This window comes from Micropterus salmoides, unplaced genomic scaffold, assembly GCF_014851395.1.
Source record: "Micropterus salmoides isolate LMB-PRFRI ecotype aquatic unplaced genomic scaffold, ASM1485139v1 Ms_hic_scaffold_7, whole genome shotgun sequence".
Classification (NCBI taxonomy): Eukaryota; Metazoa; Chordata; class Actinopteri; order Centrarchiformes; family Centrarchidae; genus Micropterus; species Micropterus salmoides.
This window is the reverse complement of record NW_024044459.1, coordinates 22,919,015-22,934,807: the sequence shown is the minus strand read 5'-3', so window position 1 is coordinate 22,934,807 and position 15,793 is coordinate 22,919,015. Positions and strand designations below refer to the sequence as shown.

The 15,793-nt window shown below is 38.6% G+C and overlaps 2 protein-coding genes across 7 annotated transcripts in view; both read left to right on the top strand.

Moving 5' to 3' along the window:
- Positions 1 to 1,504: 1,504 nt before the first annotated feature.
- Positions 1,505 to 14,219, top strand: lmbrd2a (LMBR1 domain containing 2a). Of its 5 annotated transcripts, XR_005442430.1 has the most exons (20): positions 1,505 to 1,627; positions 2,312 to 2,411; positions 4,336 to 4,553; positions 4,808 to 4,917; positions 5,811 to 5,909; positions 6,074 to 6,241; positions 6,436 to 6,646; positions 6,845 to 6,919; positions 7,046 to 7,150; positions 7,253 to 7,433; positions 9,095 to 9,276; positions 9,476 to 9,609; positions 9,710 to 9,815; positions 10,004 to 10,101; positions 10,280 to 10,383; positions 10,672 to 10,718; positions 10,865 to 10,973; positions 12,604 to 12,697; positions 12,824 to 12,972; positions 14,053 to 14,219. XR_005442430.1 is itself a non-coding variant. In XM_038703027.1 (19 exons), exons 3-19 carry the CDS (start codon positions 4,380 to 4,382, stop codon positions 12,885 to 12,887), a joined length of 2,061 nt encoding a protein of 686 aa, XP_038558955.1. In that variant the 5' UTR covers positions 1,505 to 1,627; positions 2,312 to 2,411; positions 4,336 to 4,379; the 3' UTR covers positions 12,888 to 13,520. The 5 variants fall into 5 exon arrangements, 4 of the variants coding, with proteins under 4 accessions (XP_038558955.1, XP_038558957.1, XP_038558956.1 ...); XM_038703027.1 differs by lacking the exon at positions 14,053 to 14,219 and having other exon boundaries at positions 12,824 to 13,520; XM_038703028.1 differs by lacking the exon at positions 14,053 to 14,219 and having other exon boundaries at positions 1,574 to 1,627; positions 2,316 to 2,411; positions 12,824 to 13,520.
- golm1 (golgi membrane protein 1) overlaps positions 14,077 to 15,793 on the top strand; it is a 15,626-nt gene continuing 13,909 nt past the window's right edge. Inside the window, exons 1-2 of one of the 2 annotated variants that reach the window (XM_038703033.1) lie at positions 14,077 to 14,184; positions 15,461 to 15,595. In XM_038703033.1, coding sequence (XP_038558961.1) covers positions 15,467 to 15,595 — 129 coding nt within the window. In that variant the 5' untranslated portion in view covers positions 14,077 to 14,184; positions 15,461 to 15,466. Of the gene's footprint in view, positions 14,279 to 15,460; positions 15,596 to 15,793 lie in introns of both variants that reach the window. The other variant, XM_038703032.1, reaches the window with a different exon arrangement.

The following is a 15,793-nucleotide window of genomic DNA, read 5'->3' as shown; positions in this document are numbered from 1 at the left end:
TCACTGGAAACTTCATTAAAACCCAGTGACTTTCAGAGTCGTCCTCAAGCAAACACGTGGATGTATTCTCATGTTACCAATAAATAATCAGAACTATCCAGATCTCCGCAGCGATTCTGAACAGCTCAGTTTGGGTGATGGATATAGTATAAACCTAAAACTGCTCAGCAGGTGTGCAAGTTTTCTGGGATGTTGAAATACAAACTTCTTTATTTTTATTATACATAAAGGAACAATATAGCACACTGTGTGTTTTCACCACGATGCTGTTCAGGTTGGTCAGGTGTCAATTACATTATGTTGAGAAGCTGTTTAGTTGTATTACAGTAATGAATATTGAAGCATTTTGGTTGTCCAGTACTATAAGTATTATAATGATGCCTATTACTCTGGTTTCCTGTGGCAACCTGTGGACTGTCAAGAGTCAAAAAAATAACTTTGTAATAAATGCTTTGTAGGCCACCATTAAGGGAAAAGTTTTAATTGATGAAGCTGAGGAATTTGAAAATATGGAGAAAAAACAGTTATGATTGAGGGCTTGCACATCTTCTGTTCTGAAGGGTTTGATTTTGACATTAAAGCTGTCACTAAGTACAATGCAAACATCATTTTATTGACATTTTCTTCAAAATACCCTACATCTGTTAGGCTTCAATAAAAAGTTAGGAATTCAGTTTTAGTGTCAAGTAATGTTTTCAACAAAATTCTGCTACAGGTATAAGTTTGTAAATTATTTTTGAAAAAATTAGGAGAAGAAGAAAAAGACGTCCATGTGTAACCGCATTAACAATAATCTTACCTGAATTATTTCCATTACGCACAGCTGAACTATGGCCTTTTCCAGTAAGCCTCCATCAAACTCTCCTTCGTCTTCTAGCTCACCAAGAAGCTGGATCCAATATTCCATACCCTCTTTTTCATTTAATTTTATATCATGTATTTAATTTGCTCAGGACCATAATCATATGGTATGGAGCACAAACCAAGACCTAGCAAATAACAAAAAGACAAAAGGACAAGATGACAGCATACTGCTTAGTAAGCAAGAAACATCAAATATTACTTACTTCTGGAGGATACCCCACCAACTCTGAATGCGTTGGTTTGTTGTACTCACTCCAGTGAGTACTCCTCAATCTCAAATGATTCCTGCTGTTGACAATCCCGTGTCCAAGTCCAAGAGCAGCAAAAATGTCACTATATGTTAAAATAAAACTTGATTAGCTGAGTTCTCTACATTAGATGATGGCTGCAAGCATCTGAAGTCCTTGGAGACACATCTTGTGCGCACAAGGTAGATAATAACTTCATCATCTCCCCTTGGTAATAAATGTAGAACTTTTAATTGTAACATAGTATTTCCACACTGTGTTATTGCTACTTTTACTCAGGTAAAGATTGTTTTGTGGGACTGTGCCAGGGACGGTCCCAGTGTCTGGTTTCCTTTCGCCTACAATACCCAGAACTCCATGCTTCGCCTGAGAGAAAGGGGAGAGAGCACGTTGTACGGATGTTACGTAATGTTATTTCAAAGGTTGTGTACATTTGTCTGAGGAAAACAGTGTGACAGTAAATTCAGAGAGTTTAACGGTTGACAAGCTTCAGCCTGAGAGAATAAACTCAAAAGGTAGGTGTCGCTTCGGCTGTGCTTTCTGTAATAACAGGCTGTTTGTTCACCGTCTAAATCTGATCCGATGATCTGGATCAACAGTCCGAGACCACAGCGCGGAATAGCGTGATAGTCTAGCTATTTCTCTGTTCTTTAGGAATTAAACATGACCACGGGGCAGGAATGACAGAAATCGTGAAAATAATTAGTGGTCAACACAATTCAGTTCTTTAAAGTACAAAAAAACGAATGAGAGCTGTGTTAAATAATCAGTAATAAATTATATAACTTTTAGATAACGTCAGATAAAATATTTCTGTTATTCCTTATATTGGCTGACAATTGGAAGAAGCACCGAATTTTTGTTGGACCATGTGGAACCTTTTCCATTACTAACATAATGTTAACTGTTTATAACAGTGACCATACTGGATGTTTTTGATTGATCCATTGTATCAACTTCCAAGTAGGCTAGATTTTTAAGGAACCGTGTGTGTTTAAAACGTTTAACCCTTTACAAAATATTTATAATTTGCATTTTAGTGTATTACTACTGCAAATAAAAAAACATTTTAATGTTATGGGAACCCATATAATTATTTATAATAAACAATAATGGGCCTTGGGGAACTCCACAAGTAACCTTTAATAGTAGTGATTCAAAAAAATATTTATTTGAACTTAATGATGTCTCTTCTTCAGGAAGTTACTCAACCAGGAGTGAGGAGGGGCTACCCATCCAATTCCATATCTTCCTAAATTCTTCAGTAGTAAGCGCTGGTCAGTAGTAGGGGAGAGCGGGGTAAGTTGCCTGGTGTGTAAGTTGTTACACTGCTCAGAACTCCAACACTACAGCCTCTATGTCAAAAATCAAATAGCCATTTTTTGTGACTTATTTTTCTATGTTCAACTTACTGTTCACATGTGGTCAAGGTCACTCTAATCTGAAGTGAGCACAATTTTATTATTTTTTTGTTTCAAAAGTAAAACATTTGCACCTTACATTTTATGTAATCCAACCTTATTAGATATGAATGTTCAAAATGATAACTTTGCACAAAGTAGAGGAGACACTAACGTGTCTTTTGATACTTCATCTGAAGTGCTATGTTAAGCTAACCTTGAGATTTAGCCAACATTAGAACACATGTCAGTTTAGGGCAAGTTGTCTCAATGACTTTACAAATAAACACATAAAACTTGCTTGAAAAACTATGTGAAAATGTGTAATTACCTCTGACACCAGTATTAAATGTTTCTGTAAATAGAATATTATACACTGTAGTTTACAGCAGCAGCCATATGCCTGGACAAGACTGAATTCATGACAGGGTATACAAGGTCTTATACCGTAGGCATGTAGTGTGTTAGTAGATACAAACACATGCACGCACACACACACACACACACACACACACTACATGATCCAGTTATTAATTTAGTTAGGCAACAAGGGTAGTAGACAAATAAGCTTGTAATTTATTTGTAATTGCAAGGAGGAATGTGTTTTTGAAGGAAGGAAGAAAATGATCAACACAAGACAGAGAATGACAGTACACCGCCTGACATAATGTTAAAGGCAGTCAGGCAGGTGAAGTTGAAGAACAAATCAATCAGAAGTACAGCTAAGGATTTTGACATAAGCTGCTGACATCTCTTTTGGCCTCATCTATGTGGAGCCATTTTCATGCAGTATTCGAAAGAAGACGTGGTTTAAGTGTGTGAAATGCAACAAATGGGCCTGCGATGTTTGCACCTCAGGCCAGGCAATTTATGTGTGCCAGAACTGTGACTCTAAACACATGTCTGATTAGTCAGATACATACAGTATGTATGTCATACAAAAATGCACATTGTTGCATTAGTGTGTTTAAACACCACATCTGTGTAGTTAATAAGTTATACATTTAAGTTATCTGCAGCATCACATTCAATTACCATAGATCTATTTGCACTCCAGAGAAGAAAGAGGTTGTGCCTCTTAATGTGTGCTCTGCCAACATTTTTGTTTTGAATTAAATTATTTATTTTCCAAAGTCTCTAGGCTTGATTGTTGGTTGATTTTATTAAGTGTTCTTACAGTTTGATAATCCAGTGTGACAACTTACTTGCCGATGGGGCAAATTGTCGCAAGTGCTATTCAACGGTCTATAACTCCATAATGAGATAAGATATGAAGATGAGTGTAATGAATACTAAACTTCTGCCCAAGACTTAATTCTTTCATTTGGTAGGCTATGGCATTTGTACCATTGTGATGTACGGTGCTCAGTAAATATTAGATAGTGTGAAAAGTGTGACAACATACCCCGCTCTCCCCTGTTGTGGTATTGCAGTTGATATTTCCTCCACAAATTCAATTAGCACAAGAGTATTGGGCCTATCAGTTCTTAACCCATATTGCTGTTCACACTTACATTATAATTTGTGATGAAATAATCTAGTCCAGTACACCCAAATATTTTTCTACATCTGTCTCATTGTATCTGTCATTATTTTACGATCATTTGTTCCTTTTTCTCTTTCCCTTTGCCCTGCTCTCTCCCTCCTCACCTCCTTACCGTATCATGTATGTTTTGCCCTGAGTGTTCCGGTCAAACTGTTTTTCTAGGTTCCAGCAGATAAGAGCTGGTATCCAGTCTGTTGTATTTTGTCCAATGAGATCCTCTTTTTTCTCTCTCTATCTGTTTATCTCACCCTATGTCCCTCCTTCTTGTCCCCTCCAGTCCGTCATCATGAGTTCTTGACGTCTGTCTGTTCATTCATCACTATGAGTGGTGCCGTGCTGGTTGTCGTGGTCGTAGTCGTTTTCTTCCTGGCCCTCTACCTCCTCCAGCGCTATGGAGATTTGCGGAAGCAGCAGCGGATGGTCCTGTTAGGGACGCTGCTGTCCTGGTACCTCTGCTTCCTCATCGTCTTCATCTTGCCGCTCGATGTCAGCACGGTATGAAACCATTGCAGCTTCTTAAAGTGTGTCTGTTTTTGCCTTGGAACCAGAGTTGCTAGTATTTTATAGGATACACTGAATGTGAGTTTGTGTGTGTATTTGAGAATAATCTGTCTGAATGAGGCTGAGCTGTGTGTTTAGTCCTGCTGCTCTTGCCTGCAGCGTTACCTTTACCATTGTAATGTGATAAATAGGCTTCAACATGTGTTCAAAGAGTGTTTGCCTGACTGTGAACTTTGCTCCTCTTTTAGACCATTTACAAGCAATGTGTTCTTGACAATGCAAACCACCCTACTTCTGTAACTCGAGCAAGACGCACCAATCAGACAGATAACAACTCCTCTCTTTATCCAACTGTCGGGTAAATAAGATCATTTTTTTTTTATTGGCACTGAGGCCACAGTTTGCTCATTTCAAGGCAATGTATTCTTCCAGATCATCCAACATGATACATAATATTTTATTTTTTTCCAGAGTAAAGTATGAAAACACTATCATTCATTCATTGCATGTAAATACGTACGTTATTAACATCCAAGCTGCACGGGTCAGACAGTTTGAAACTAAACAGCAGATGTTGACACTTTATTTCTAAAAGTCTCTGTTGTTGATCTTTCGCTTCTTAATGAGTCTTAAATGTGGTCCATAGCTTCAAATAGGCTTTACTCTCAGCAGCTTGTAGTAATATACACTCATGTCCTTGTACTGTTTTGTAGGGTTGATGTTGCCAAACTGTGCAGGTTAAATAATTAATCACACAAAAGCTAAATGGAAAGAATAACCTGTCAGTTGTATTACTTGAATGGATGACGTCATGTCAGTGTTAATGTTAATCATTTATTTACTTTGTGCTTCATACAAAAGGTTTTGCTGTGATACTGATCTCTGTTCTGCCTCCACCCAAATGCAGTGTTCACAGCAGAACTACATTTATAATATTCAGCAGCAAGATGTCTTTCCATTAACAGTACCACTGGATCTACTCTGTAATTTAGGTACAGACTAAGTGTTGGATTTGAATATTTCTAACTTTTGCTGTGTTAGTATACAAAATCACACTGTGGTAAATAGCTATGCACATCACTACAGTTTGAAGTGTGTTCTTGCACTGCAGTTGTGGCAAAGTTATAGATTTATAGTACCACGGTTGATTAAGGCGAGCATATGCCACAGCTGCTGTAAACTGCTTTAACTGTGCTTAATGACTCTGTGTGTGTGCATGCGTGCTCACATTCTTCTATGTGTTTGTTACAGTATAACGAAGGTTTGTGAGGAGCCATGGAGTTATATCCCAGATGGCATCCTACCAGTCTTCTGGAGAGTTGTATACTGGACTTCCCAGTTTCTTACTTGGTAAGATACACCGATCATTCACACGTCAGCACACACTGAGTGACTTACTCAAACAGTGACTACGACTGTATGTTCAACCTACTGTCATAAAGACAAGTGTTCCGGTATATTGACACTCTTTCTCTCTCTTCTGTGTGTGCGTATCTATATTTCTGTGTGTACAGGCTGTTGTTGCCCTTCATGCAGTCTTATGCACGGTCGGGAGCTTTCTCCAGAGTTGGAAAGATTAAAACAGCTCTCATTGAAAATGCCATCTATTACGGCACCTACCTCCTTATCTTCATCTCTCTGCTCATCTACGTGGCTGCTCACCCAAAGTGGCAACTCTCATGGTGAGTCAAACGGGCCCTCAATTCAGGAAAAATTAGATGACTAATGGGGCCAAACACTGTTGTAATTAGAACCAAAAATAAAATCTAAAAAAAAAAAAAAAAATACTGATGAGTGAGACTTGTGAACTCAAGTTGTGTTTTCTAAGCTGGCCTTATGTCAGTGCATTGATTTTCCGGTCTTTGTAAAACTGCAGGACAGAGCTCCCGACCATCGGCATCACAGCTGCCAACACCTGGGGCCTCTTCCTTCTGGTGCTGTTGCTAGGCTATGGCCTGGTGGAGATCCCGCGTTCTCATTGGCTCTCTTCTTCCCATGGTTACCTGCTAGCCAAGACCTACTTCAAGGCAGCAAAAATGGCTACTGAGAAGGCAGCAGCTGAGGAGAACCTAGCAGATGTTATGGAGGTGGGGTTTTATAAATAATCCCGCACTGTGTGAAGAGATTCCAGCATGTGCTGAATCTGAAAGTGTTGTCTTTTTGAGGATCTTTCAACAGAGTTTGCATGTATCAAATGTATAAAATGTGAATTTCCACCTGCATTCTTGGCATTCTCTGGCTTTTATTTTTACTTGAACAAGAACAAAAATGTTTCGTATTATCAGGAGGTGGCAAGCGTCTGTGTGTCTGTCAGGTACAACCAGTGTCTCAGGAAGTGCGTGGACACCATTTTGACCAAGGTGAATTTTTTCAGTAGGTCAAATTCACTAGACATTACAAGTTTTCCTTTTTATGTTAGATTTGCAGTTTTTAACAGGCAGGTGTGTGTGTGGGACTGTCCTCATTTGTGTGGCATCTCATTTCAGTGTCCCATTGAGTACCAGGAAGAGATGAGAAGAAATGTGGAATGCTCTTCTGGTGAACAGGATGTCCTTCCCACCAAAAGACACCTAGTTAAGCTTCATAAAAAGGTAATTATTATTCTTAACATTGCACAGTGATTGTAAAGGAAACAATTAAAAAAATATGACATGAATAATTATTTTCCCGTGCTGCCTGTATTTTCCTTTCAGGTAATCTCTGTGGTGCAGAGACACGGTCAGACTCAGGTTCAATGGTCTATCTTGTTAGACGAGGCCTTTCATCTAGAAGATGTCGCTAAAAGTCAAAGCAGCCCGGTGCGACACTTCACCCACAGCTTCCCCACAGCACACCACAACAGCTGGATGCATAGGTTCTATTCTCCTGCTGTGGGTGAGTACCACAATCTGAAATGTACACATGGAAAATATTTTACTTACAAAATTAAGGTACTTCCGCTTGAGATATTTCCATTCTTTGAGACTTGATTTACTTGACTTCATTACAGAGAGAAACTTTTTTCTTTACTGAACTTTTAATAGCCTGCTAGTGTGATCCTGAGTGCTGCAATTTTTTTCCATTTCTGGTCTTTTTCCATTTCTGGTCTTCTAATAAGTATGAATGTAGACCCAGTTTGCCAGATAAATGTCTCTAACTGCCTGCTTCAACAGAAAGCTTTACTCTAAGCTCCGGTGACCAAAGGTTGAAATCAGTTTAACTTCAGCAGATTTCATCTTCAAGCTGACAAGAACTAATAAACAGGCTAACATGAAAGCATGGCAGATGTCCAATAAAGGCAGAATCTAAATGTAAGAGCATAAATCCAGAAACTGAGTGGGAAATCCAAAAGGACCAGCAACAACTAACTTGGACAACTTCAAAATTAAACAGGAGGTAAAGCATTCAAAAACACAGGAGGACTGATTTAACCAAGTACAAACAATACATAACCAAGAAAACAGAATCTAGATGTGATAAATAAACAGGAAATAACAGAAAATACCAACACCATAACAACAATTGTTTGTGAGTTTGTGTATGAATCCACGTACATTAAATGGCCAGATTGGGGTTTCTCTACCGTAATCAGTCATCATTCACCCCATCTGCTAAACTCACCCTGATTCAGGTGACTATATTACCCATACTACACTTTGGTGATGTAATTTACATGTGTGCAGGTAAGGGGCTTCTCGAGCGGCTAGATGTTCTTTATCACTCAGCTATCAGATTTGCCACCAATGCTCCTTACAGGACACACCACTGCAATCTATACACCTCCATAAACTCACTTACTTCATAGTTGACGTAAGATCCAGTCGTTTATGCTAATTTACAAAACTCTCTTAGGCCTAACCCCTCAGTATTTGGGATGTCTACTTCATCCTTCTTCCGTCACCTACAGCACCCGCTCATCAAGTGAAACTCGGCTACAAATCCCTTCAGCTAACACATCATTAGGTCGCACTACCTTTCAGTTCGCTGCACCCAACGATTGGAGCCAACTACAAAAAAAACAATAAAACTGTCCACTCTAGTCACCACTGCCACTTTTAAAGGCAAATCACAAACTTGTTTACAAAACTGTAAATGCTTCATGTGATGTTATTTGTTGTTGTTATATGTATACTATCTAGATTGTTTTCATTATTCAACCATTTTTTGTATTGTCTACTCTCTGTAGATTATCTTATGTCTAGTCTGTTATCATGTTTCTTTTCATTATTTTCTCATCTGGTCTCTTCGTGTCCTTGTGCCCGGTTTTAAGGTTGGTTGTTGGGACTGTGTTGTTGTCCTGCATCCTCTGTCTATTGTTTCATGTTTTTATTTAATCCCAGTACCCTTTCTCACAGGAGGCCTTTGTCTCCAGCCAGGCCGTTATTGTAAATGAGAAACTTTTCTTAATTAACTTGCATGGTAAAATAAAGGTATAATAAAAAAAGAATCCATGCATGCGGTATGTTTTATGTGTAGATTTGGACTTTGATTGTTCCTCCAACATTTTGTACTCATGCATAGGTGTGTTTGTTTGTGGGGGTGTGTGTCCTTCTCAGAGTGGTACTGGGAGTGTGTGTTCAGACGGGGTTTCTACAGGCTGCTGGCAGTTCTCCTGTGTCTCCTCTCAGCAGCAGTAGTCTGGTCCGAGTGCACCTTCTTCAGCACGCACCCTGTGCTTTCCCTCTTCGCCGTCTTTGTTCAGATGGCTGAAAAACAACACAATTACATTTGCATTGAGGTGGGCACGCAATCAGTGAGGCACAGTCCCAACAGGCTAGCTTCTTTAAGCAAGAACATGTTCAACAAAAACAACATTTTTCTTATCTTCTACAATATTCTTTTTTGTCTTTACTTGAAAATTACTTGAAAATTGTAGAAACCAATTTGAACTAGCTAACCGGACTCCTCTTTCTACTTGTTTTGTGTCTCCCCACCAGATGGTGTGCTTCGTCAGTATCCTCTTCCTGTGTGTCTGTGTCTACTCCACAGTGTTCCGGATACGAGTTTTCAACTACTATTACCTGGTGCCACATCACCAGACTGATGCTTATAGCCTGCAGTTCAGCGGCATGTACGCTCCTCAAGTCCTAATATATGTATTTTACAGTTCGGTCCGGTCTCTCACATTATATGATGACATAGAGTTGCTTCTCTTTGTTTTTTCCTCTCAGGTTGTTCTGCCGTCTCACCCCTCCTTTGTGCCTCAACTTTCTGGGCCTGATTCACATGGACTCCGCCATCTCACACCAGGACAGAATACAGACATCCTACACCTCTGTGGGTCCCACACAAACATGCACATAGTACCAACACATACGCAGACATTCATACTAACACAGTGGCATAATGCACCAATCACACAAATGAGCATTTCAGGAAATGTGTATGATCACAAAAAATATATGGAAAAATGTCAAATTCTTTCTGCCTTCAAATCAGTGTCCCCCTTTGTTTCCCTCTGTCAGATCATGGGCTCTATGCATCTGCTATCTTTCATATCCGATGGGTTCTACATCTATTATCCCATGCTGATATTGCTGCTCTGCTTTGCCACTTTTTACAGGTAAAACAATAACCACTAACAACTAAAAACTGCTTTACTTAACAGATAGGTACTGCACAGGACGTCTGTTGGAAAGAAATCTGCTCTGAGAAACTTTTAGTAGCCTTCTTGTTTATGTTGCACATAAAAAAAATATATGTTTAACAGTATATTTGTGTTTGTGTGTCTGGGTTTGTAGCCTAGGCTCTCGCTGTTTGAACCTCCTGGGCTTTCATCAGTACATTACTGACGATGACTTGACCTCTGACCTGGTGGATGAAGGCAGGGAACTCATCAGAAGAGGTAGGTAATCATAAATTAAAAAACTTAAACTAACTAACCATTATCTACATTATTGCAGACAAGATCAATTATTTGTTCATATTTTGTTTCTAGTGAACTTAATAGTTATTAGATAAATCAGGTTCTTTCACTGGCTCACTCTTTTACTTTTGATGTATTTCTTATACCTCAGTACACATTATATATCTGAAAGTATAAGTAGTATAGTAGACCATAATTTGTTCCTTCACTGTAAATTTAGTGCACATGCTTTTTAAACGATATACACTACAATTTGTTCTGCTGCAGAAAGAAGAAAACGACAGAAAGATGAGGATGGAGGAAATCGAAGATTGGTTAGAAATTTTGATTCTATCAAATCAATTCTCTTACAGTTTTCTATGAAGCTAAACAATCTACCCAATCTGTTGGCCTACTGATTCTACTGGTTTATGTTAAGTGTGTCTAGGTATTTATGTGTCTGTTTTTTTGTCTTTTTCAGGCCTGGAGGGAGCGGTATGGTGTCCAGGGGGCTACTGGGCGGACCAGAGCTGGTTACACTGAGTTAAAGGATAACCAGAGCAGCCCTGTCACAGAGATCGAGGAAAGTGGTAGGGATAAAAGAAAACTACTGTAACTATGGAGTAAAATATTTTTCTGTTTCACTCACAGCTACTGAAAATGATATGACAAGACATTTCCAACAGGGTCCAGGTGTATATTTTATGCACATCTGTATTAGTTTTAAGAGTTTGTTTATAGATGCAGGAACAGATGCCATGTTAGCCACAAGGCACCCATGCAAGGTAGATAGAGACTTTACAGTGTGGAGGGTCGGGTTACTTTGGAACATGCACCACCCATTGACTCCCTGTCCCCCTCCCCCAGAGCAACTTATACTTAGTTTGCTCCAGTATAAGGGACTGAAGTTAAGCAAGTTATCCTACTTGCATAATCATGTTATCTGTTAAAATTAACTAAGTACATTTACTCAAGAATTGTACTTTACTTGTGTCAGGATTGTGGTGGTTGTGAAGGATAAGCAGGGTGGTGGACCCAAACGCAGGAGGAGAGCAGAGGAGGTACAGTTCAAAAGGGGTTTATTCCATAAACAATCAAAAGGCAAGCACACTTACTGGCAGAGTGGCTGAGACTAATCCAAAAATGAACATAGAAAACTAACAGAAAATCAAGAATGAGTTTAACCCAAAATACCAGGAACTAACAGGGAACAGGCAGGTAATAGGACAAGACAGCGCAAACTACAACCATGACAACGAGGGACAGAGCGTATACACGCAACAATGATCGGACAAAGACTGAGGGGAAACAAGCAAGGATATATACACAGGGTTAATGAGCTGGGAGGAGGTACACAGGTGAGGGACATGAGGCTAACGAGACACAGGTAGGCAGAGAGAGAGCAGGGGAAAACAGAGAGAGACTGGCATGCAGAGTGATAACTGGGGGAACAGACATGACACAGGTTACTGAACACAACAGATCACAAAGAACTGCAACCAACAAAGAATACAGACTGAAGCAGGGATTAAAGAGAACACAGAGCAGACAAGGGCAAATATAACACAAAAGTACATAGACCAAAAGTAAAAACTAAACATGAACTAAACGAGAGAAGAGGTAGAGAGAAGAAGGAGGTTTTACATGGTAGAAGATTTTACTTGAATTTTGATGAACTTATAAAAACATGATAAAAATGCATATATGTTTTGCACATAATAGTTTAAATTATCAAACAATATATAAAAATAAATCAATCAGGTCCACCTTGACCAATTTCAACAGTACAATGTGAATTACGCACAAATGCATCAGGAACAATAATCATAATAATCAGCATTATATTAGTTTTGCTGATAATACTTACATAATTACAGTTAAGTAACGTTTTTAATGCAGGTCTTTTAGTATTTTCACAGTCTGGCTTTGCTAAAGGATCTAAATACATCTTCTACCAGTGTCTGCTAGTCAGAAAAAGAGAAATTTAGGCAGGGCCAGTCTCTTGTACTGTACAAGTCCTACAAAAAGTAATGGTGCCAGTTTGTGTGTGTTTTTGCTACAGAATCTGCAAACCATTAAGAAGTACCATTGTCAACTTACAGCTCTCCCCTCTTCATTCTGATTCAAAATAACCTTTTATTGATGAGGATCACTTATATCTATCAAGAGTTTTGCGTGCTTACAGGATACTGTGTATCCATTGCTTTCTGTCTTTCTCAGTTGTCACATTCACCAGAAGAGATGAGGAGATGGAGGAGCAGCGGAGAGGTTTACTGCAACATAATTCCAGTGATGAAGGCTCGCCCAACAGAAGGCATGTGTTTTTTTGCCATATTAACTGAACATAGTGTTTTAATAACAATATGGCCCACAGAACTCGATCTTACATCAAATTGGATTGTGAATAACTTACTGTATCTCTCTGTGTGTGAAACTATAGATCCACAGGAGGACGTTACCTGTCTCTGTCACCTTCTCAGACGGGCATCTTTGACAATGTTTGATAGACGGAAGACATGGAAGGAAAGCTCAAAGCTAGTACATGTTCCTGGGAATGAAAAAAGGACTTAAAATGATTATTTTCTTGAGGCAAGTATGCAAAGGACTATATAGCATATCAGGAAATAAGAGGGAGATAATGTATCTGAGATATGGACATACAATCAGGAAAAGGATGAAAGTGAAATTAAAAACTTTTCAGCTGATTTCTGTAACTGGATTATTTACTGAAAAAGATTACAAACTGTGAAAGGATATTTCTTGTCCAAAGCCATAAGTTTGTGCACAATTATTTTTATTATAATTATTATTTTTCAAACAATAGTGTTTTACAAGTGTAGATTGATGGATGAAAGAAATTAATGGCACAGGTACACATTATCATACATGTGGAAATTTATTGTTGTCTGAATATTCGACCATGAGTTGATAAATGTTATTTTTAAATTAGAAAGTTCACTGTGCCTGAAACAAAAACAAAAGGAAAACTGAGTCACGTACTTAAAGGGGAGATAACAGCCTAACTTATTTCATGTGGGATATTTAGTGTTTGTAATGACATGACATTCTGTAAGAGTGTATGTTTTGTATTTGCTTGTCTGCCATGATTATGCATTAAAATATAAGCATTTTACCCATTTATGTAATCTTCATTAGAGTATGAATTACTTAAATGTGATGCACCAGCACATCATTTTAAGATCTTCAGTTGCTGCATCATAAAATGATGCATTATGATGATATTAAAAAACAGTCGGTGCAAATGTCTCAAAAGCTAGTATACATATAACCTTCAAGTTCAAGTAAGACTAAGTGAAAAGTAAAACCGTGTTTTGATATTGTTTCTCATCCCAATATTTTATTCATTGTGAATTTCTGCCAAGTTTATTTAATTCTGTTTTAATCTAATTTAAGATAGAAGTCCTAATTTTAACAGTTCCACCTGTATTGAACGGCTGCCCGTGCTGCTTTAAAATACTCTTCGTAAACTGCAAAATTCAGTAGTTAAAAAGTCGAGCAATTTAATGCTTTGTTTGAAATAATATTATCTTACCTTTTAAAGATTTGACAAAAGCACTTTCTAAATTAAATGTAAAGGATTAAATGTACATTTGGGTTATTTTACCAGTGAAATGATGGTCACGCTAAAACGCCATTTTTTTCCTACAGCAAGCAGAGGCAGCACCAGACTGTCCCAGACCCAGCCAGCCACAACCATATGGCCACAACCACCAACACAGGAAGTCTGCAGCTTCCATGTCAATAATGAATACGAGCTAACTGCCTAGTGTTAATGCGCTGGTAATTGCGGCCAAATTGTGAAATATATCACCAAATATCACTCTATATACTAGGCCCAACATTTAGTTCCTGATTTGTGACTCGAGTCTATCGGGTAAGTAGATGGTCTGGCTTCAATCGTTAGCTAGTTAAATGTTAACCTACAGCTAAACGGCAACTGGGGACAAGCTACGTTGCTAACAACGCTAGCGTTAGGTTGCAACGCTGGTGCGTTTAGCATTGACTCAAATAATATAAAATGGCTACATTATGCTTAGTTCATTACTCTTCTTTGTCGGCTGTCATTTAAAAAAATGATTCTGTAAGATGTTATACAAATTACTGGGTTAGGTATGTGATGACTGTTAACACTAACGTTAGCTAACGTTCAACTGCCAAGCTCATTCATGACCCGGAATTTAGCTGATCGAATATAATTACGAGTAACCGTTTTATGGCTAACCTAACCGGTATAAACTGATTATAGGCCTGTGCTGGGATTTTCTTATTTAGCAGACGCCAATATTTGCTCATCTTATCCCAGTGCTTGTTTGTAATCTTGAGCTGAGGTTGACTCCCTTGGGCCACCCTTTTCTGTAACAACTCCTGCTCATCGACATTAATTTCAGCATCAACAGCAGGCCAGGATAAATACGAGGCGTCTGTTTGCATTTTAGTCATTGAGAAACCAATTCTTTTCAACTGGCTGTTGCCTGGATGATTTGCACGATGGAAGGCTTCCCATGCATTTAATAAGCAGGGCTGGGACGGTTTGCATTTCCCCCACCAGACAATATGGTAGTGTACCAGTGAAATTAAAGTTTTGGACCATTATTGGACTTTGAATCTTGGTATGGGTGAATCTGGTTTCTCAGCACCTGCAGGCATTTTAATTCAGTCAGCATTGTTAGGAACAAACTGAGATCTTGCTGCTCTATAGTGTTAAGTATTAGGCAGGACAGTGTACAGGTTTGTCATGAATGTTCTTTAAAATGTGGTCTTTTTGCACATAAAAATAAAGTTGAATGCATACAGTACTTTTAATAGAATTGCTAAAAACACTGATGTCTTGGCCTATATGATCCAATAAGGTTCCCTGAAGACCATCCTGTGATGTTTTTGGACACCACAGGTCTATAGTCAACCTGCAAAGACAAAGCACCTGTAGAATCCAGCTGACTAATTTCAAATAATAGATAATTAAATGCTTAAAGTCAGAAAAGACTTGTTTTTAACATGTAATTATAGAATTCATTCAAAGTGTTCTGACTGTGGTTTATATGCTTGTATTTTGTAGACAGCTATGGGTGGGCTGGGAAATGGGCGTCGTGGAGGAAGATCACCGCCTCTAATGATTGGTGCACTAGTTGCATGCATCCTGGTTCTGGGCTTTAACTACTGGGTGTCCAGCTCCCGCAACCTGGAGCTACAGGTAGGTTCATCTGTATGTGTTTGTGTTTCTGTAGTTTTCTAATCATAGTGGACTGCAAATATCACCTAATAAATGACCCCCCAAAAAACTTGCTGTAAAGCATTAAGTTATTTAAAAGATCCCGTGTGCTTTGAAGTGAACACTGCATGAATTATAAATTGAATGTAGTTTGAAGCGTCTTGTGTCGGAAATCATTAC